Source organism: Hippichthys cyanospilos, chromosome 6 (genome assembly GCF_059441005.1).
Source record: "Hippichthys cyanospilos isolate Australia breed blue-spotted pipefish chromosome 6, RoL_Hcya_1.0, whole genome shotgun sequence".
Classification (NCBI taxonomy): Eukaryota; Metazoa; Chordata; class Actinopteri; order Syngnathiformes; family Syngnathidae; genus Hippichthys; species Hippichthys cyanospilos.
The window spans coordinates 5,884,240-5,906,232 of NC_142374.1; the positions used below are offsets into that span (position 1 = coordinate 5,884,240).

The 21,993-nt window shown below is 37.8% G+C and overlaps 2 protein-coding genes across 7 annotated transcripts; both read right to left on the bottom strand.

Moving 5' to 3' along the window:
* Window positions 1–466: 466 nt before the first annotated feature.
* LOC148421966 (guanylyl cyclase inhibitory protein) lies at window positions 467–2,615 on the bottom strand. The gene is given in 5 exon segments (XM_088416578.1): window positions 467–642; window positions 2,082–2,184; window positions 2,244–2,327; window positions 2,329–2,394; window positions 2,476–2,615. Coding segments are annotated over 5 exon segments (561 nt in total). The 5' UTR covers window positions 2,608–2,615.
* A 1,621-nt stretch (window positions 2,616–4,236) lies between these two features.
* On the bottom strand, window positions 4,237–21,936 carry bmal2 (basic helix-loop-helix ARNT like 2). 6 transcript variants are annotated; one of them, XM_088416914.1, is made up of 18 exons: window positions 21,633–21,936; window positions 16,993–17,122; window positions 14,815–14,868; window positions 14,210–14,251; window positions 13,956–14,113; window positions 12,380–12,459; window positions 11,892–11,984; window positions 10,188–10,305; window positions 9,962–10,111; window positions 9,561–9,804; window positions 9,230–9,336; window positions 8,978–9,128; window positions 8,837–8,901; window positions 8,633–8,747; window positions 8,420–8,510; window positions 7,348–7,447; window positions 6,929–7,099; window positions 4,237–6,831 (listed from the first exon to the last, which is right to left on the bottom strand). In XM_088416914.1, the coding sequence occupies exons 1-17, from the start codon at window positions 21,688–21,690 to the stop codon at window positions 6,945–6,947; spliced, it is 1,911 nt and encodes a 636-aa protein (XP_088273040.1). In that variant the 5' UTR covers window positions 21,691–21,936; the 3' UTR covers window positions 4,237–6,831; window positions 6,929–6,944. The 6 variants fall into 6 exon arrangements, with proteins under 6 accessions (XP_088273040.1, XP_088273042.1, XP_088273043.1 ...); XM_088416916.1 differs by lacking the exon at window positions 21,633–21,936 and adding an exon at window positions 18,813–18,929; XM_088416917.1 differs by lacking the exon at window positions 21,633–21,936 and adding an exon at window positions 18,825–18,923.
* Window positions 21,937–21,993: the final 57 nt, after the last annotated feature.

The following is a 21,993-nucleotide window of genomic DNA, read 5'->3' on the forward strand; positions in this document are numbered from 1 at the left end:
GCGTTCACGTCCAGCAGACAAAGTAGGATAGATGGAAGGCCAAATAAAAACTACAGTATGTAGTATTTTTTACTTTTTTTTTTTTTTTTAAAGAAAACTATGTAAAAAGCATCATGCGATTTTATGAGTCCAGCTCACCAATCAACGGTACATTTTTTTATTATATATTTTTCACGTTGTATAATTATATACCAGACAATTTAATAATTGTATAAGCATATCTATCTATCTATCTATCTATCTATCTATCTATCTATCTATCTATCTATCTATCTATCTATCTATCTATCTATCTATCATTATATTAATATTAATGTCCCCGTGTGCCCTGCCATATATTAATAAAATAATAATTATGATTAATAATTACGTAACAACACTACTACTATATACTACTACTACTATACTACTACTAATAATAATAACAAAACCAGTTATTGTTATTGTTAATTATTATTATTAATATCTAGGAATTCCAAACCAAAGTAGGAGAACAGACAAAAAGAAACAGATCAATAATAGACTCCCAGTCCCTCTTCTGGGGCCTCTCCACCCTCACTTTGCAGGGATCACATTCCAGCATCTTTCTGATCCAGTTATCATCCAGTGCTCCCTCTATGAATTCCTCCACACTGATGATGGGTGCAGACATAACAAGGATGGTCCAAAAAAAAAAACCCAACCCAAAAATAAGCTGATAACAGGATCTACAACCACCATGTGTAAATGTTCTCCTGCAAACATAAAAATGTTACTTGCTGGTTTGCCAATGTAAATGACTGTATATATACAATGTTGTATTCTTGGGGGAAAAGAAAAAAAAGACCAAGAACATTTTTTAATGACCCCCAAACCATATAACATGATTGTATACTGTAAATTGACCAAAGCTGTGTTTTAATCAAAAACATAACCCCAAGCATGACTCCAAATAGTCAAACAATTGTGAATGTAAATTTTAAAAAAGGAAGTATTATTTCAAAACCCTCTCTACCATTAGTGTGACCTAACACATTTACAACTCAATTGAAAAAAAAAAAAATTTTTAGCTAGCAGGCGTAAACTGCAATATGTGAAAGTGTGTACATCGTCTTATAATGCATGTGAATGTGTTCATGTGTTAACCAAATACACCATTTAAAATGCCCCTGGTACATCCCAAATAAAGTCCAGCTGTTCTTGTTCGGCATTTCCTGTCATATTTGGGCTTTCTACTTTGTGCTCACGGACTGGTATGTGGGGCTGTTGATAATTCCCTCCACTGAGGCCCCCATTTCAGCTGAAGAAAAACAACTCAAGGCATGATACCGCCACCTGCAACATATTTCACGGTAAGCATGGTGTCCTTTGCGTGATGAGCAGTGCTGTGTTTGTGCAAAAGATACCTTTTGAAATCATAGCCAAAATGTTAAATTTCACTTAGTTGCATGAGAGCAAAATGAGTTTCCCACATGTATTTGGGAGAGTGTGACTGTGACTGTAATGTAGTCAGAGTTGGATAGTTTTCATTGTAAGACAATTTTACCACTCAACCCAATTGTGCTGGCTTATGAACAAGACAGGAGATTGGAACAGCAAGCACTGGCCAGAATTTTCTGCAGCTCCTTCAGTGTTGCAGGATGACCCCTACAGAGCCTTATTGGCCAGCTTTCTCCCTCCCTCTTGGTAATTTTGGAGGGTCCTCCAATTATTGGTAAGTTCACAGTACCATATACAGTATTCTCCACTTGATGAATGTCTTCACGTATTCCATGATATATTTACCATCTTGGAAATTATTTTGTAACACGGTAAAACGTCACGTTGAGCCCATTAGAACAGCACAAATTTAGTTGGGGTTCATCAGAGGCACGTTTCATGGTGGAAGGTGAGTGCTGACTTTCATTTCAAATGGATTTGAATGCAATTTGTTTTGCTCTGTTATGAACACAGCCACATCCACAATAAGGTTTTCTACATGTCAAAATTGAGGAAAATTTCAAACAGGGTGGGGTGTGTAGACGTTGCATAGAGTAAATTCACTGTATGCAGAAACACAAGAGGGAAAAAAAATGTTTTCACCATTGTTGTCTTTGTCTAATCTAGTCTTTTCTCTAATCTCACAAATATCTTGTCAGTGCATTCTTCAGCTGTTAGGGGATTCGGTTCAGATAAACCTGCTGCTTCATTCATTTTATAAACGGCCTGGGAACATATGAATAACATCAAACACAAACAGAACACACACACACGCATGTACACACCTGCATAATGCCAAGCATTTCCTCCCTAATAATGGCACCGTCTCCGTCTTGGTCAAAGATCTTGAAGGACCAGCGTCGCCTCTCTGAGCTCTGAGCCTCCAACAAGCATGCTGATCGCCATCGCATACTCCCTGAAATCTACCAACCCATCCTGGAACAAGCAAGTTTTTTTATTTTGTTGTTGTTGTTATAATCCCAGTTTAAAGCTGTGTGTTAATTGCTCTTTTCTTACCTCATTTTTGTCCAGTGTGCGGAATATTTCTTCAGCATTCTCAGCTGATTCCTTGCCTGTTGTTACATTGCAGAAATGCCTTTGAAACTCATGAAGTGTAATGAGTCCACTTGGGCATTTATTAATAAACATTCTGCCAAAAAAACACAAAATATACATTTCTATATCTAGGAGCAGAATAGTTTTAAATGATGATTTAGAATGCAATTTTTTTTTATAAAAATATCTGAATGTTTTAGATCCACTTTCATGTCATTTTTCAGGTATAATACATTGATACGTTAAATTAAAATTTCTGTGAATTAAAGGTTGAATCTTCTAAATGTTCAAACATGAAGCAAGTAAATTATTTCGAAGAAATAAAGAGTCCAATTAATGGGCCAAAACTATGTCCAAAGTCGACCTGGGATATTACCATACGTGTGTTGAAAAGATAATTCAACCCTGGAGATGAGTGAAATGATTTTGGACCACTTTCTCCACATTAGACAAAAAGCAGTTTACATTTAGGCTCACCAGTGTCTGGTATATTTTTCTTGATTGTTGAAGAGTTAGACGAAACGTTTTTGAAGTTATGCCAATAAAGGAAAATAGCCAAGGCAGAAAGCTGGCGAGGCTTTTTGGTGACCCTGGAAGATAATACTAATCAATGTGTACCTCTTTTACATTTTTATGGTTTTAGGAGTTTAAAAAAATGTCATTCATTCAAAAGCACAAAAAGGCATTACCTGGACCACTGAAATGTTAGCCTTTCCTTTCCAGTGACACTGGCCCATTCTGTGAAGCAATCAAGTCAGTTGAGCCTTGGCTTCTATCTAAACAAGAAATCACAGCTGACACTACTGCTTTACTAGATAGTGTGTCTGAAAATTATTAAAAGCTATTCACCTGAGTGGAGTCAGCCTTTTTGCAGAGAGCAAGATGGTGAAAATAGGGATGCATCTCTCCACAAAAGATGATACTTTTGTTTTTGTTTTTTAATACACGGGGTATAAAACAATTCAAGAATGTACAGTCAGATTTGAAAATGGAGCATTTCAATTGATTTCAAAATGATGTCGTTGGAGAGAGCATGATGCAGTAACCTTTGTTGTCATTTTACTTACATTTGAATGAACTTGTCAGTACCATAAATGTGCCAATACCTTCCATGATATTTCTCTACAATTAAAAAAAAAACACCACATTTCAAGTTCAAAGTGGGAGGATTCAATGCACTTGCATTTTTTAAATAAGTTAAAAAAAAAATCACACCAAAAAAAAAAAAAAAAAGTATATAATGTGCTTGTTGTTGGGGTGCAAACATTAGAATTTCGGTCGCTTCATTCAAAAACTTGACATTACTTTACATTGATTGTGTAAAACTCCACCAACAATTTTATGATTCAGTTGCTGGATTGGGTCTTAGCAGCTCCAAAAATGGGCAAAAATGTTGATCGGTGTATTCCAAAGTAAAAGCATATTTATTATGGTTTATTGTGAGTCAACAAAGATGATCAATTTGCTTTCAACTCAGACAGAAATCAGGATAAAATGTAATGTTAATAAGCTGGAACGGAGGTTTAGGACAAAATAAAAAAAAAAACTTTCAAAACGTTTATCAAAAACAATGTTTGATAATTAGTTAGTTGTGGATTGTTGTACCTCCTGTTCTAAGCTTAGAATACCTATACAGTAGTTGTACCGGAGCTGTACATTATACATTTGAATGTGTCTGGATTTTAGTTCCTGATAAGCTGGGAAAAGAAAAAAAAGGAGTCATTTTGGGAGTTTAGTAAACTAACATTTATTAACAAGACGGCCTAGTAAGAGATGCCACACTTGTTAATTGCAGCAGCAGTATGAAATAGACAAATACAGTTAAGGACTTCCTCTCAAGCCAAACATGAGACTTAACTCAAGAGTGGCAAGACGTGGCTGAAAACAGTACCATGTTTTTACAAACATCAAATTCAAGCTCAAAGGTCCTGTGCAGGGGCAGTCAGTTGTATAATGGCTTACACGTACCAATCAATCATGATGTCTTATAAAAGAACCATGCAACTGGAAAGACAAGAGATAAAATCAAAACATTAAACTTAGCAAACAAAATCCATGGTGTGTCACTTAAGAGGTAAAACATGAACCCATCAAGATTGATCACTCATACAAAAAGCCTAGGTGGAGGCAGAAATCAAACGGGAACTGTAGCGCTACAACTGTGCAGTGACTGAATAAGAAGTATGAACATTATATGTATAATCTGAGTAGCTTGTTTGTGGAAAAAAAACTGCCCTGCTCTCCAAATTTGGTCAGGTAGTTTCTATAGAAGCTCCAATCACATCTCCTGCTTCATTTCAATCATAGCTGTCTAACATGCCACGCGGTGTCAAGTTGAATCCAGAGATGTATTTGAACATCATACATGTAGCCCTCCTTTCAGTCAGCTGTGTCACACACGAAAACAAAACACAGACTGTCTTATTGCATGTCAAAGTGGAAATGTCCAAAGGCACTTTGGACAAAAGCAGGAGTGTCCATGAGGTCAGATTTTGGGCCCCTCGTATTTCAAGTATATGACAGGGGACACATTATTCATCACGAATCATAAATAGCGGTTATTATAAAACCTTCAACAGTCCCAAAACGATAACTGTGGAACAATGGCAGTATGGATACAGGGAATTGCAATTATGGTTTGTTTCAGTGACTGAATGGGACAAAAACACTAAGTATGTATCATAATATATAATATCCTTCACAATAAATTGAAACACAAAAGGCTTCCATCTGCACACGTGTACACTAAACACCTAATAGGGTAACATATTTTGCATGCATTCCTTTCTTGATAACGGGAGAATTTTTTTACAAACTGAAATGCAACTGAAAAAAAAAGAACAACAACAAAAACACTAGTCGAGACATACCACACTATCGAAGAGTGGATTGGACCTGTGTGTTCAACCTTAATAATCTCCCCCCATCGTTTAATTTGTATTTGATGATAAAAGTTTGGGGGACCCCAACCAGTTCCAGCACAATTGTCCCAGTGCTCGCAGCAAGGTCCATAATGGCATGCTTGCATGAGTTTTGTGTGGAAGAACAAACACTGGCCTTCAAAATACATGAAACACAATTGTAATAAAACATTATGATCAAACAGGGCTTTTCCCGTGTCCAACATCAGTGACTCCAGAATAGAAAGTTTATTCCTAAGAGTTGAAAGTGTAATAGCTGCACAGGGGCTGACTTCCTCCCTGTATTTGTAATGTCTGGGTGTCCAAATACTTTTGCCACAATAGTTTGCACATCTATTGTTAGTCTGTTGCAATTTGAGACTTGAACCCATGTAAGGCCATCGGGTTCCACAGCTCTACAGTTCAGCAAGTCCCACAATGTGCCACACAAGCCATTCTGGTATAGTGTGCAATGTCAACTGTGGACCAAACAACATGAGGTAACTCCAACTGAAGGACTCATTCAAATGTCAGATCACAGTACAGCAAAAGAAATTCACCTGTACCACAACAGGCTTGACAATTATGAGGAAAATGGGCCATACTTAAAACATTTATGGAATGCACGGTGACTGCATAATATAATCCATTAAATCTCTGAATGAATGACTGCCATTGATATAACATGAATATAAACCTAAACTTTGCTTATTATAAAGCAGACCACAAGTAGGTACACAGTTGCACATGTGAACAGAACTTATATATTTCAAGTTTAAGAATATTGGGGAATAATGTAAAATGTGGAATACTGCTACAGCTGCTAAGAACTGTGTGACTATGTTAAAAGTAGATGGCTTCCCCCCATCAGTCCTGAGTATTCACTTCTAACATTATCACACTCATAAATACACTATGTTATAGCTTTAAGACGGATGTGAGGTGATTTCATAACTACTGTCTCTCAATGTCTATTTTTAAGTGTTATGAATTGCACGTGTGGGCACTGCAATGTTCACATACCCGCAGGGAGTTAGGACAGTGGAAAAAAATTTTGCCCCGAGGCAAACCTGGGAACGGCGAGGTCCACAAACATTGGCGCAGAATTGCTCCATTTTTTTATCAGTTCAATACGGTATATAAAAAGAAAACCCCAAAAACTCATTTCAGTGCATATTTTTCCATCTCTCCCATCCCGTGTTCAAGTGTAGGTGGAAAACTTAAGCAGGACTCAAGCACTGTTTGTTTCGACGATGTCCTTTAGATAAAACGGATTCGTCAACTGTGTGAGGCCTCACTGGTCTTTAACCAGTCAATGATCATTTTCCATGGCAGGCAGTTTGTGGTAAGGCTTTGGAGACAAATGTACATCCTCCAGATAAAAGCCGGCGTTCATTACCCTTGGTGACACAGGTCCCTGTTAAAAAGAGTCATTCACAAAGCACGCTGTATAATATTGATGAATAAATAAAATGCAGACATAGACAGAGCATTTTTGTCACTGTCTTTCTTGCCTTTCAGCCGTGGATTTTACAAGGACCAGTGCATCTCTTCAAAGTCTTCACCTTCACCCAAGTTTGAGTCCGTCTCCAAGAGTCTCATGATCACTGCCATAGCTGCTTCATCATTGCTAAGACCGCCAAGGCCCGGTTCAACGCTGTCAAGATCTAGCTGCGAGTTGTCCCCTGTGTTGGGTTCACAGAAAAAAAACAAGCTCTTTGAGGTGAAAATAATTTAGATTGCAAACACCATTTCAAAGGGTATGTTTACATGACTGTCATTTTATCAATGACACGAAAGTGTGGTTAAAAACACTGAAAAAGGAACAGCATTCGGATTGCCTTTTTAAATTCCATAACACAATTCTTACGTCAATAAATTAATACTGAGTTTACAGCCCTAAAACTGGATAGGAACAGGATTATAGGTGTACCCATTAGTGTCTCCCCTCCAGAAAATACAGCTCCCTGATGGTCACCTTCGGAGGTGGATTTTTCTGCTATTTCCATTTCTGTCGCGTCTCCATTTGGCACCTAGACAGCAAAAGACAACGGCAAGGTCAAATAGAAGCCAAGCTCTGCTCTGGATATGGCCCATCAACCATCTATTATGGAAGAGAGGTTCAAAATTATTTTTAGTCTTGTCTTCGCATAAACTTAATGATCTTAAAATGATAATTATCTTGTTATGGGAAATCCATTCTCAGAATATCCATAAATTGGGCTACATTCACATGCTCTTTTCATACTCGTCAAATAAAGGATGACTGAAAATGTTCAAGCCAGTATCAAACGCACCGGTTTATCTGCAAGTTGAGGACCTGAGGGGTAAATCTTGCACCACATTTAGGTGTGCTTCAAGCCACAGCACATCTTGGAGCCAATTTTCAGGGAAAAATTAAGTTTAGCTCAAGATTGTTTGAGATTATTTTTATATATATATATATATATCCTTACGGATATCAATCGCAACGTTTTTTTTGTCCCCTCTTTACGTCATATTTTTCGCATTATGACAAAAACTCCTCCTCAACATGGCGTTAAGTGTGCGCGCATGACTCTGCCAGTCGCTCCGCTATTAGTCAGTGTCAGAGATTACAAAATGAACGTTAAAGCTTTGTTCGCCTGCGAGACCTTACAAAAACATTTTACATTACATTTTTATCGGGCATTTTAGTGCTTAATTCAAACTTGAACTGGTTAGTTAAGAGAGAAGTAAAAAGATGTTTTATATAGAAATACGAAGAAGGCTAAGCTAGCCTAATGTATGTGTTCTTATTCTGAAGATATTTGGTTTGCTGTAGTGTGTGGAAGCGACATGGAGAATGACACTGATCATACATACACACACACACACACACACACACACACGCACACACACACTATATATATATATATATATATATATATATATATATATATATATATATATATATATATATATATATATATATATATACTGAATATATAAACTGAATTTGGATGAAGAAGATAAAAGTCACTCACATTGTTGACTTGGTTGTGAGTCGTGAGTGGAGATTTGTCCAGGGGCACACTAAATGGGCTGGCATTACCACTGGAGGGCGATGAATTCATTCTAAAGCAGCACAGAAAATGTCAACTTAAATCATACACTTCAAACAAAGATGTTAGGAAAAACGAAAAATCAACATAAAAAAAAAAGATACAACATACACTTAGACTATTATGACTCCTCACCTGTTAAAATCAAGCAGCTCATTGGCAATTTGAGTCCCAATGGTTCCTGCATATATCATTGAACTAGGTGTGGCAGAGATGCCTGGTATAGTTGGAAGAGTTTTCTTTCCATTCTCTAAAATAAATGAGCATAGAAGCATGAGGCTTTTACGTGTAGTCCTAAAAGATCGTGACAACATAGTATAAGAGCTCATTTTGACTGACCTCCTAAAGCCTTAGAAGACTGTTCAGTCTTGTTCCCTGACTGACCTGTTCGACTGTGATCATGCCTGTAATGAAAAAAATGACATTTTGATGAAGTATCTACAATTTGACATTTAAACAGAAAGTGAGGCGTTTACTTACGATATGACTGTATTTGTTGACACGATATATTCAACTTCTTTGGTCCATGGGTTTACAAAACTAAACCACTGACTTTGCAGTGTGACAAAAGACCCATATTTTGTTTTAAATTTGTAATGGTTTGTTTCTATTTTCACTTTACTTCGCAACACTAAGAGGAAGAAACAGTCAAGATTAGAAGAAAGGAACTGTTGTATAATTCTTCATCCCAATTTGGCTATAGCTATATTACTACTACGGGCTTTGACTTACCTTTTCGATGACGGTCAGCTAAATGTGGTAAATCGTCTTGATGGAAGTACTCATAGCATGAAGTACCAAGCAATTCTTGGGGAAGGTAACCAAGAATTGTAGTTGCTCTGTGAAGAGTCATCCTTTGTTAAAACTCCTTAAAATCACTTGCCCGTAATACCAATGTAAAATCCAAAGTGTATACAATACCTACATTTAGCACTAAAGAAATTGAAACAGGCTCATAGGTGAAGACAGGTACTATAACTAATGTTTGAATGGGGGGATGGGGTGGGGATAATCCCTAAATGTTAGTCAAAAGAAATTTTGGAAAGAACTGGAAGACTTCTACCTTTGATCAACAAAGGTGAACTTTCCATCCATGGTGTAGCGTGTGATGAACTCTGTTGGTTTGACCCGGAAATCTCCATTTGCTTGGGGAGATGAGTGGGAATGTATGCGCCCCACAGCGACGAGACAGCTGAAGTGAGAGCTATCCTGATTGTCTGTGTCGCCCTCGCCCTCCGCTTCCAGCTGGCTGGAGAGCCAGCTGCGCATGTAGCCTGTACAGTGGACTGTACAGTACTTCTGCAATTCTAGTTATACACAGATACAAATTAAACTATAATAGTACTTCTTGATTCGTCGCCTTCCCATCATAATTGAAAAAAAAAAAAAAAAAAAAAAGGTAAGATTGTTGTCATTCCAAATTTCTCTAAATGACTGCCAAGGATGACAGTATCATTTCACTACCTTTCTTTTTGGAGGTGCCGGCCTGCAATTCCTTATCTTCGATTTTGACCACGTTTTTGTTGCACTTCATGCGACAGAAGAAGGAGCGCCGGGCACCTGAACACAGTCGTGCTGCACCAACTGGTAGGTCAGCCTGGACCTGCAAACCAGCTGTGGATATGACAATATCACGTAACTCTGTTCTTCCACACATTCATACTTTGAGAAAAAGAAAATACTGTTTTACTTTTTGCATCTATTAGCCGCTCCCGTGGGTACAGTTCTGAGGCTGAGAGCTGCTCCTTCACTTTACCTATGTCTTTAGGGTGGACATAATCAAAAAAACTCTGTCCAATGAGCTCAACCTGCAAGGAAAAGATAGAGCTAATTAACCTGGTGCCTATTATAGTGTGGAAAAAGTCATAATCCATACCATTTTATGACCCAAAGCTAAAATATAAACTAACCAAAATTGTTAACGGAAGTCACATGAATTATGGATTCATTTTAATTTGCAGCGTAAAAGACTTATTTTCTACACACTGATCAGGCACTACAGTACTCTACACTAACCTTTGCAATGGTAGCACAGGGTTTGGTCGCGCACTTATTATCGGGAGGTCCAGTATAAGCACATTTGCTGAAATATAATCATTTCAATTTGCATACTGTAGTCAAGCAAAAGGTGAAGCTCAAACAATGACTGAAGATAAGAAATGTCTACAATAAACATCAGCTGGCAGAACTGAACAATAACTTTGTATACAGTAATTCCCCAAATGTAAGATGCGCAAGCCTACAAGACACGCCCTTAATTTTGGGGTAAAAATCTGGAATTTTTCTGAGTTACTGTACGCAATAACACTTTGGTAACAATGTTAAAACTATTGTAAAACAAAAATAAATGTGATCTTTTGCAAACTCTAGTTAATTATTTCAAGTAAGAAGCGTACACATTGCAGGGGATAAGTAGAAACTCATTAAAGCTTGGTTGACTGACGAAAATACAACTGCTTACCAGGGCTCTGAATACAATTATAGTTCTGTGTTTGCGCTTGTTTAACATGTTTAATTTTAAAGTGCTCCATTTTTTTTTTTTTTGGTAAAAGTTCAAATTCAATAGATAATACCTATGTTTTTTTTTTTTTTTAATTCAATGGCATACCAACCACCATAATAGAAAATACAAGTCTAGTTACTTGATTAGGAATTGTAAATATAAGCAGTTACTGTTGCAGTTGTTGGTGGCGGTGTGATGGCAATAAAAACGGGAGTCATGAGGACTCAAGCTAGCCACTCCGCAACCACAGCTATGAAGGGCTATGAGTCCATGTATTATTTGGTGTGTTACCTTTTAACTTGACCTTTGCAACAATAAGTTGGCATGTGACGTGAGATTGTTGCATCACATAAATAACTATATCAATATGTAATACATGCATCACCATATTTATATTTAACATAATCATATTTTAGTTAAACAGCACACTCGCATCATGCGACTGGAGGAATTTTTTTACCAGCGTCCATTGCAAAGTTGGGACGCACTTACAGGTGAATCGGTCACAGTCAAGCCTTGCACTACATTATGACTTGCTTAAGTATGTTTATACAACGTAGGGGATACATTTTATTTTCTGACTTTGAAAAAAAATTGTCATTTTTAATAATATCAATTAGTCATCAGCAATGTTTGTGTGTTTTAAGTGATGCAAACACTGTACAGCATCATCAAAACCAAACTCATATTACACAAACAACATGCAAAAATTTGATGCTGCTCCTATACTGGATTCTTTATATTATTGTGGTCGTTATGTGGTTGCTGGTTGATGAGCACTTTTGTCCCATCTAGTGTGTCAGATTCACATGCTGCAGTTAGTTACAAAAATAAACAACTAAAAATATGTATAAAACCAAATGTAAAAAAAACAAAACAAACAAGTGTTACCCGACTATGATTTAATATCTTCATGATGGACTCAGAGACAAAAACAATTTTTCCGCGATCACAGCTGACTACAAACAGGAACCCATCCGCAGCCTGCCGACAACAAAAAAAAGAGAAAATCTGAAGGGTGTGGTGTGCCACTGTGATAAAATTGTCAAGAAGATTTTACATTATATTTGAAAAGCACCGAAGCCCCTGAATTAGAATTAGTGGTGTTCCGATCGATCAGCGAGAAATCGTGATTGATCGATTTATGTGGAGAAGTATGCTATTAAAATACACCGATCAATGTCTTTCATTGCCAAATCACTCAAAAACCAATCTCCTGCAGCATGTACTTTGCAGCCTGCAGCCCACTCATAACCATTCAGAGGTGATCGGTATCACAATGAGCAGCATAAAACATAGATCGGAACACCCCTAATTAGAATAAAACACATCAAGTTAGTGACAATGAAGTCAGACGCCGTCAAGACAGGTATTTTTACCTTTAAGATAAGATGTTGGAGCTCCTCATCAGGCAAGAATGAAGGTTTGTAGTTGGTGTCAGAAAAAGAGCTCGCAGAACCTGAAATTTGACATCATTCCAAAAGAGAACTTTTTTCTTAACGTCTGGGTAATTTCAGAACCCGATATCAAACGGTGCTAGCCTCTAAGTTTTTGGGGTTTGCTGTATCCAAGTTTCAGAACCATCTAATGACAAAAACCACTTTGAAATACAAAGGTCTCAATCACTTTCACCTGTTGCCATTGCTGCACACAATCTAGTAAGAATGTGTGAGCATACACTAGTGCATCCGTTGTTTTTTTGGATCTTATTGAATTAGGCTCTTTCAGTTTTGTCTTATGCCCTTCAATGGCTTGCAATAATCCTGCATTTTTGAAAGCTTTTGGTCAGGAGAGGAAGATCTTGACTTTTCAAAAGAATTTTTGAAAGCTTTTGGTCAGGAGAGGAAGATCTTGACTTATCATTGACTTATAAGAAGAGCTTTGTAAGGACTGATATGTTCCTTTCCTCCGCAATACAGAGTGCTGGGGAACTCAATACCTGGGGCATTACTGCCACCTTTCTGTAATCACAGCAGACAGCACCTACTTTATTTGGATGGTTCAGAATTTTTCTACACATTTTATAGTTACTATTTCTTGTATGGGCGTATATGTTTACAATGTGCTGTTTTTAAAGCAAATAGCTTAGTTATTTTTTTTTTTAAGTATTCAATTTAAATATTCATATAGTCTCTATCACTGATTTTTATTTAATTGCAGGTGGGCCTGGAATGAGACATAGCCACAACATGACACATCGGATACCTGAAAATCCTATTCAAAGACTTCACTCTTCATTCCTTTATTATCAGTCCCTTCTGAAATCCGTGGGTATTTTGTAAGATCATTTATGCAGGCTAAATTATCCAATTTCATGAGCAATTCTCATAAAAGTGAAAGCAAAAACTGTGTGCTTCTTTTTTTTTTTTTTGGGGGGGGGGGGGTTGAAAACTTTGTTTCCAAAAAGAATACTTTCTGCACATTTGAAATGTATTTTTACAAGAGATGTTTAGAAAAACAACATACATAATATATATATATATATATATATATATATATATATATATATATATATATATATATATATATATATATATATATATATATATATGTGTGTGTGTGTGTGTGTGTGTGTGTATACACACACACGCATATATACACACACACGTCTGTACGTCAGAACAGATGCAACTTCCCTTAAATTTTGTCAATATATTTTTCTTATCTTTAACTTAAAGTTTATAGGATGCACCCATACTTTTGGCCCTCATTTTTTGGGGAAAAAAATGCGCCCGATATTTGGGGACTTACAGTAATTAAGTTTTGTTCCAGGAAACTAGCCTGTGCTGTACAGATTAAGATGATGCAACGCTCAGTAATGCGTATGTGTGCGTCTGTATATGATTTCTCCAGCCATGGTGTCATAAATGATGGTATTATGAGAGGTATTTATTCGAGTAAGACATCACTGAAATGCACGGACCGCCACTGGTGGTTCTAAGTAATATCGTGTACCTCTGAGGGATTTTAGGTGTTGCACAGCCATTCTGAGTACAGTGAGTTTGTCCAGCTTCCGAGACATTGGGTTACATGTTGGAATCATGTCGGAGAGCTTGTCAATGAGCGTGTTCATTTTGTCCCGTCTTCTTTTTTCTATTTGGCTGTGTGGCTCTCTGCAAAGGCAAACTTGTTGTTTTAGTCTCCTTCTTTAATTCAATGGCACATTCTACATTTTTATTTAATGTGGAGTAAAAAGTGGTGTTGAGTACCTGAAACATTTCATTTTGGCATGTTGATCCTCTCCATCCGAGCTGCAGAAAAATATATTAAAAAAAAGGTTGTGATTTTAAATATCATACATACTAATATATTTAGTCCATGTTTATTGTGGTAAACACCTGGTCACTTAACAGCAGTGACTGGAGACCAAACTTCATATAGGAAGACTGACTTAATCTGGAGACACCTTTCATACTAATTCACGAAACACACCTTAGTTTAGCAGGTTCCTAAGGGCAAATCATTTTCAATAATTTCTAGGGTTACCATCATTTTTGCCTGCTTTTCTTTTTATTCATGCATCATCGAAAACACAATTTGAAAGCAGTGTCTGCAAATACAATTAATTGTTCAGTCCGAGAACAGTATATATCCTGTTCAAATCAATGTTGTTTTGCATATTTGTCAAACTATCAGTTAGCAGCCCAAATATTGAATATTATACTTAAATAAAAGAGTTGCTTTTAGCCACCAAAATTTTTAGAAAAACTCGTATCAGAAATGTTAGTATAATGCAGATAGTACTATTGTACTGTACACACATTCATAAACATACTTATTTACAAAAGCACGCTCACGTGCTTGCAACACATACTCATTTTGGTCGTCTTCCATATCTGCATTGATGGTGGGGGTCAATCTTGTTTCCCTAAAAAAAAATGAAGAAATAGTAACAACAAGCAAAACTGTCTTCAATTTGACTAACGCATATTAACTCTTTCAGTGCCCTGGATGAAAATTCTCACCAGTCTCATCAACTATGTGTTTTTTTTTTAATGAATGGATAAATTACACTCAAGCGCTCTTGTTAATATTAAGCCAACTGAGCACTGTGTGTGTGTGTATGTGTGTGTGTGGGGGGGACTCGACAGGACAAGGGGGCCGGAGAAAGAATGACAAAAACGCAGGTTAGGTTTAAATCCGCTCACAAGCTACCAAGCAAAGTATGTTATATGGTATAGGCCAAATGAATATGGAGTGGATTCTGAGAAGTGGTGGATGAAAACTGACTTGTGCGTCTACGTCATCGAGAGCCAGGGAATGGTTTGTGATGTAGTATAACATTTAACGTCATCTAGCGAGATTCGGATAGCGAATTCAGCTAAGCCGAGACAGATTTGTCAGATAAGTGAATTCACCTGCGGCTCCACTGATATCCACAGAGCTCCAGACCCAGAACCTTCTAGAAATAACAGAGGGAAGGGCTAACCTGCTCTAAACTTCTCTCAGGCCCATCAAGTCTGAGGTAATGTCCGCTTGCATCCAGGAAAATGTTACACATTTTCACACAAAAATCAAGTACAGTATTGGGTTTAGAAAAACACAGATGCATTAGTGCTCATTTTACCTCTGAAAATCGCTGAGTCCGTTGAGACTCATAATACTACAAAAACTATGGGTACCAACAGAAATGTTTGGTGTCCCAAAAATTACGCAATAAAAAGGACAAAGTAAGTCCAAGGTTCAAACTGCATTCACAAGACACGAGCAAAAACCAACAACAGATATTAACTAATGTCAAAGTAAATATATGTATACGGCCCACAACTTGATGATAAGGAAAAATGTTTTTCCTCCTGAAAGTTGACCTTTTGAGAACCACTGCACCATCCATAGCAGGAGTGTCAACCTAGTTAAAGCTTGCGGGCCGCATGAAGGAAAATCTATTCCCAAGTGGGCTGGACAAATAAAATCAGCCCTTTAAAACAAAAACTTCTAATTTATTATTAATTTTTAATACTGTCCATAATAACGCAAGTACAACATCACTGTTAAGAATTAAATATGAACATTACTATTAATCATAAACCATTTATCAAAAAATTCAACTCATTTTTGTACTTCACAACATTATCTCGTGGTTTAAACCCATTTGTGGGCCAGAACCATTTGACATCCCTAATTCAGTTGCTAGATCTGTCAACTAACACTAGCTCAATGCTGCATTCTCAAAATGATCATCTACACTGAGCCAATGATCCATAAGCAGCATTATGTTTCATGCAACTACAAGTTAAAAAAAAAATACAATATTAATTTGCCATGTGCGCATTGTTTATGTCGAGTTAATACAGTAGCAAATTCCCCCGACAGCTCGTACAGCAAATGAATATGGTTAGCTTTACGTAGCATGAACTTAGGACAGACATGTGATGCCTAGCTAGCTTGGATTTCATTTACCTTCTTCATTCCTTGCTGCTTTACCCCTGCTGCGGGCCAATAACCTTCTGATATCCATCTCGGAGTTGCACCTTAAGTCAATTCAAAGCAATATTTTTACACCTTGTTGTCGCTAAACTTACAGACTTCTTGCAGTGATTTCGTCTCTTGCTGATCCCCCTCTTGTGCTGACGTAAGTAATACACATGAAAAAATTACCATATTAATTAGCCACGGGCGCATTTTTTATATTGAGTAAATACAGTAGCAATGAATTACTATAGTAAGTAATACGCGGAATGTATTTGATCTCACTTCTAAAAAACACCTGATTCAAATGATCAGGATCGTTATCCGGCTTCTGCTGAGCTTGTTGATGAGCAGATTATTTGAATCGGGTGTGATATAATAGAGAGAGACATCCAAAACATGCAGGTATGTGGCTCTCTAGGAACAGGGTTGCCTACCCCCAACATAAGACGATCAGACAATACACTGTCGGCCTTGAAAAATGAGTGAAAATGCTCGAAATTGGCAGGCACTCTCGGGGTTGCCTTTTCCGATAACAGTTAACACTGAAAGAGTTAAATGAATCAACAGCAGGCTTACTTACTGGTTGTCCACGCTGCCTTTTCGTTTCCGGGGCATCTCCATGCTCAAAGACATGCCAACCATGGAGGATGGCGTCATCAGGCTGGGCAGAGGGACGCAATTCATTTGGTGTTCCTCAACCAGTACATCTTCTGCGGGGGAGAACAAGCTTAAGGTGGATGTACAGTAACTGTTAGGGTACACTTTGTGAATCACTGCTCTAACGCAATTGGGTTCTGATAGCCTCGGTTTACTAGAAATTGCATTAAACCTACCGTTCTGCTGTTAACAATGGGCACCTACTTTACTTTCCATAGCTTAGTACTGAGGACCACCTACTCAACAAATTCCACATGGTCTCTATTTTAAATTCCATACAGTTGGAAATATGTTGAGAGAAAAGCTTGCACGTGAGAATTTTAATGGCCACAGACGACAAGGAGGCAGAGCCAGCAGGATACTAAATCATCGTTTCAGTCGATGAGGCGCTCATTTGCTACACATGACGCTCTGCATACACTAACTTGTTCCTCTTTTGAGGCAGATTTTTTTTTTTTTAAATCTCGCATACCAGTACTCAGTTTACTTATTTTCCCCCCAAATCAATTCACCCAGACATTTTCTACAACAGAGGTGTCCAAAGAGTAAAAACTGTATTACAAACGGCATCTGAGTAATGCTCGGTTCAGGGGATTTAGAGGCAGGGGTTGCAGAAATAAATTAATTAAAAATGAATATGATGATTGTGGCACTGAAAATGTTCACAGCTGTTGTGGCATAAACCTACTGTTTAGATTTCAGATGTTTCCCCTGATATGTTGCCTTTTCTACAAACGCTTCTTACTGGCTAAAATGTCATTATAGCTGAGAAATTAGTCCATGTAAAATATCAGAGTAGGTGTTCACACAGCATTCATCTAGTACATACATCTAGCACTTCATGATAATGCAGTGAAATACAAAAAACCTCCAATAAGAATGTATATCGGGTTACTGAATTATCCTCCCCTAGTTTTAACTTTATGCATGCATTTGGAAAGCATGTTCTACCATGGCTTTGAAGTTACTCCGTCAAACATGAGAGAACAGCATGAGATAAACCAAATGCAGCAGATATCCATGGCATCTATTATTAGCTCTTTTCCACACTGTGACCCAAATAGCAATTAACTGATCATCTACTAGATAACCAAGTTACAGGAATGGCTCAGCATCCTGGCGTGCATAATCCTGGCCACTACCTTGTGCGCTCATTAAAACACTCATTCATTAAATCCTTGAATGAACATCTGCTGTACTTAAGTTCTACCAGCTGTCTACGACTTCACAAGCTCACTTGGTCAGGTAACATGGTTAACACAGGGTAGGACGTTTACACAAAAATCCACAGTATTTTGCCTGCACATGCAACAATTAGTTGATTAATCAACAACAAATTATCAAATTAACTATTTTGAATTAAATGAATTGTCTAGATATCTTGTTTGTGTCCAAATCACCAGTTTCAGGCCCTCAACAGTAAATGCTTGCTCATTTCTGTTGTCCAAAATGACTTTTTTTTTTAAAATCCAAGACATTTGCAAACACTTCCTTACTGTGCAAAATTATGAGCAACATGCTTATTACTATTAAGTTACAGTGCAAAACATTACCTGAATCTAGAGATGTTCCAATCGATACCACTTATTGTCATGTTTCTGTTGTGGGCTCGGATTGGGTTTTCTGTTTTGGGGGATTTTGGTCATTTCAAGTAGTGGGTTTATTTTTAGTTCTTTGTGTCTTACTCTCATTCGGTATCCCTCGCATTGGTCCTCATTAGCATGATTTGTTTCTAACCCTAACCTGTATGTGTACCTGCCCTCCTTGTGTCATTTAATCAACTTCCTCTGCCTTTTGTTCCTCCTCAGCTGTTTCGCATTTCCTTGTGGAGGAGTCTGTTGTCTATTTAAATCAGACTTTGCATTCAGTTAGTGTTGGGTCATTGTCACACGTCATTTTGCTCTTTGTCCAAGTCCATGCCAAAGTTGCCTGACATCGCAAAGGTAAGTCTTTTCATCTCCCTTTGTTCGCGCGCTTGTTATTAATGTCCTTTAGGTTGTTACTTTATTGTTTGGCACCCTGATTTTTGGTCCTCTCTTTTTATTAAACATCTTTTTTTTTTAGCTCAACTCGCTTCCCTGCCTTTGGGTGCACCGCTGCTCACCATCATGCCAAATCATGAACATGCAATGAGCAGTCACCAGTACCAAGTAAACAAAACCACTTGTACTTTTGAGAAATAAAACCTTCATTAAAGCAGTAAAAGATCATTTGGAAGACTTGGAGGATCTTTTTTTTCCGTTAAAATTGCATGAAATTGATGGTAATTTTCTATAATCGTCTTGACTCTTTTCTACTCATTAAACAACATTTTGTATAGAGCACAGTGACATCATGCACTGTTTACTGAACTGTAACTAAATGAATACAGTACAAGCCCGATTATTGTAGAACATACTACTCAGTCAACTATTATTTTATATATTGTCATGGAACATAGTATCCCAACCAACTACCGTACCGTTTTTTTTACAATTTCGGACTATAGCCACTATGTTTTTCTCACAGTTTGAACCCTGTGGCTTATAGTCCAGTGTAGCTTATCAGCAGTATATTTTTTTTTCACTCGCCACCAGAGGGAACGAGAGACAGAAGAAGTTTTGATTTTGAAGTGCTGTTTTACGCACCACCTTCGTATCTGCGTCCCTGATGCATAATTTATGCCGTGGGACGCATAATTTCAATTCAACATGCGAATTTCGGACGCAACGTTTTCATTCTTTTTGTAGGGGCTTTGCAAAACAATTGTTTCACACGAGGCAAATGCAGCCTGCAAGGGGGAGGAGGGGGGGGGGGGGGGGGGGTGACACATTCTTTGGCTGCCTTAGCCAATAGCTGGTTTGATGCTACTTTCAATTGAGCTTTATATTGGATAACTTTTGAGGTAGGACGCGAGCAGTCTATCGAGCTAAAGTGTGGGTCAAGAAGGCAAACCAATCGAACTTTTCCCCCGTCGCAACAAAGACGACTGAGGGAAACGAGCCGGCACCAATGCAAGACTGACAGTCAGACATTAAGGGGGAAATCGACTCTCTTTGACATAAAATGATAGAATTCACACATGGTTGAACGATTGATTAGAAATAATCTACTATCACCCGATGGTAGTTAATTTCAAATCAGTCGTCTTTCAAAATATTGTTGTGCATTTATACTATGAATGAAACGTTTACATAATCTAGAAAAATGTCCATTTACCCCAAAAGATTTTAAAATTATATACTTCAAAGCTGTAATTTCAGTATGTGATATTTTTGCCCTAGGTTATCTTATGATAATGTCAGATAGTGATATTGCCCCATGCCCATTCACAAACATTCGAAATAAATAAATAATGTTACAATTGTGACTGACAATTCTCCCAATATGCTCGGAGCTGAACAAACTGAGACACGTTTAATGCTTTGCACACACAATTTAGCTGCTCACTTGGAAAAGTTTATTTTCATCTTGTTTATCATAAATGTAGTGAGAAATATTAATATTTTTAATTTGGACAACAGCACATAATATTTTGGGACAGCCTTGGAAATGACTATGTATCTTGTTCTACCTTTGTATTATTATTATTTTTATTATTTTCATAATTCGTATAGCAGGTACATAATTTATATCTAGCCTCAAACAGTAGCAGATGTCCACAAGGTATTTGTTGGAAAAAAGGCATGTTCCTTACAAATCAAAACTTACAAATTAAAACAAACAGGTTGTTTCCCAAAGGTTGGCAAATTTTAACTCGATGTCGGTTTAACAACGAATACTGGCGAACAGTACAACGTTTCCAATGGAATGCAGTACACGGACCATACCATTTCAGTTTAAGGAGATCTGAACACGTCATGTTTTATTTTTCCGTCGGTCCTGACATGTTGTTTTCAACTTTCACTATAAAACTGGACAGTGAACGCATTTTAGACATGTAGGGACAATCAGCAGCAAGAAGGGACACAGTTTTCCACGAATGATAATACGTTGTGTTTTTACTTACTTAAAGCCGGTCGCTTGACACTGCCAATAACGAAGAGAGTAAAAGAGGACAAACAATTAATTTGATAGCGCAAACGCCTTAACTGTAAGGTTAGCAGTAGTGGCATTTTAAATACAACGAGACCGTAGTGTCAGCACTAACATATGCTTCTAACGTGTCGATATAAACGCTAAAACGGGCACTTTTGAGAATCGTAGAAGAGGCCTCACCGCAATGCTAAGCTAACATTCGCTTGATTTTACTTGTTTTTCGGGCTGCTCGTGCAAACCGCTTGCCTTTGATTTTAAATGTATTAATGGCGATTGGCATGCCGACACGGTTTTAAGCAGCACTATACTTTAGAAATATCAAATATAGTGAAGCGTTGCATAAAGAGTCGGAACGGACGACTTTGCTCTACTGATCTACTGACCTACTTTTGGGAATAGCTCAAAGTTGCGGTCATCCGTTGCGGAACAAACACGCGTAAACGACAACGCTTGTCATGCTCAACAAACATATGCCAGTTCCAAATTTTTAACCTGAACGGAGGATGATACATGGGGGGGAAAAACTGTAATAAACAAGTTAATTACCTCCCATTTCACCGTCCGTTCTGTCACCGCCGCCAGCGGCAGTTTGCCTGGCCGCCATGGCTGGAGCCGGTGAGCTGGGGCTCACGACTCCAATGCATAGATGAGGCGCTCCAGTAACGCCGAGTGTTACCTTTTGTCCTCACCAAGACGACGAGTTAAATAGGCATTGTTTTACAGCCGTCGTGATATTATACAATCAACATAGAAGGATCGACAGACTGTATTCTGGACGGTTTGGTGCTGTAAAAGCGCGGAAGATTTGTCTCCTCCTACCGGATCACCCACCGAGTCTCCCTCGGTCCTGTCACGCCACTCTTTTTCAGTACAGTGACCCAGCTCAGAATCCCAACTGACAGAAAAT

What these genes read in the sequence shown, in the direction of transcription:
- bmal2 (XM_088416914.1), bottom strand. Translation starts at nt 21,690, where the DNA reads ATGGCGGCCAGGCAAACTGCCGCTGGCGGCGGTGACAGAACGGACGGT. An exon ending in GCCAAAATGAAATGTTTCAG is followed by an intron (nt 14,114 to 14,209) that starts GTACTCAACACC and finishes TTGCCTTTGCAG; the next exon opens with AGAGCCACACAGCCAAATAG. An exon ending in TCCAACATCTTATCTTAAAG is followed by an intron (nt 11,985 to 12,379) that starts GTAAAAATACCT and finishes TGTTGTCGGCAG; the next exon opens with GCTGCGGATGGGTTCCTGTT.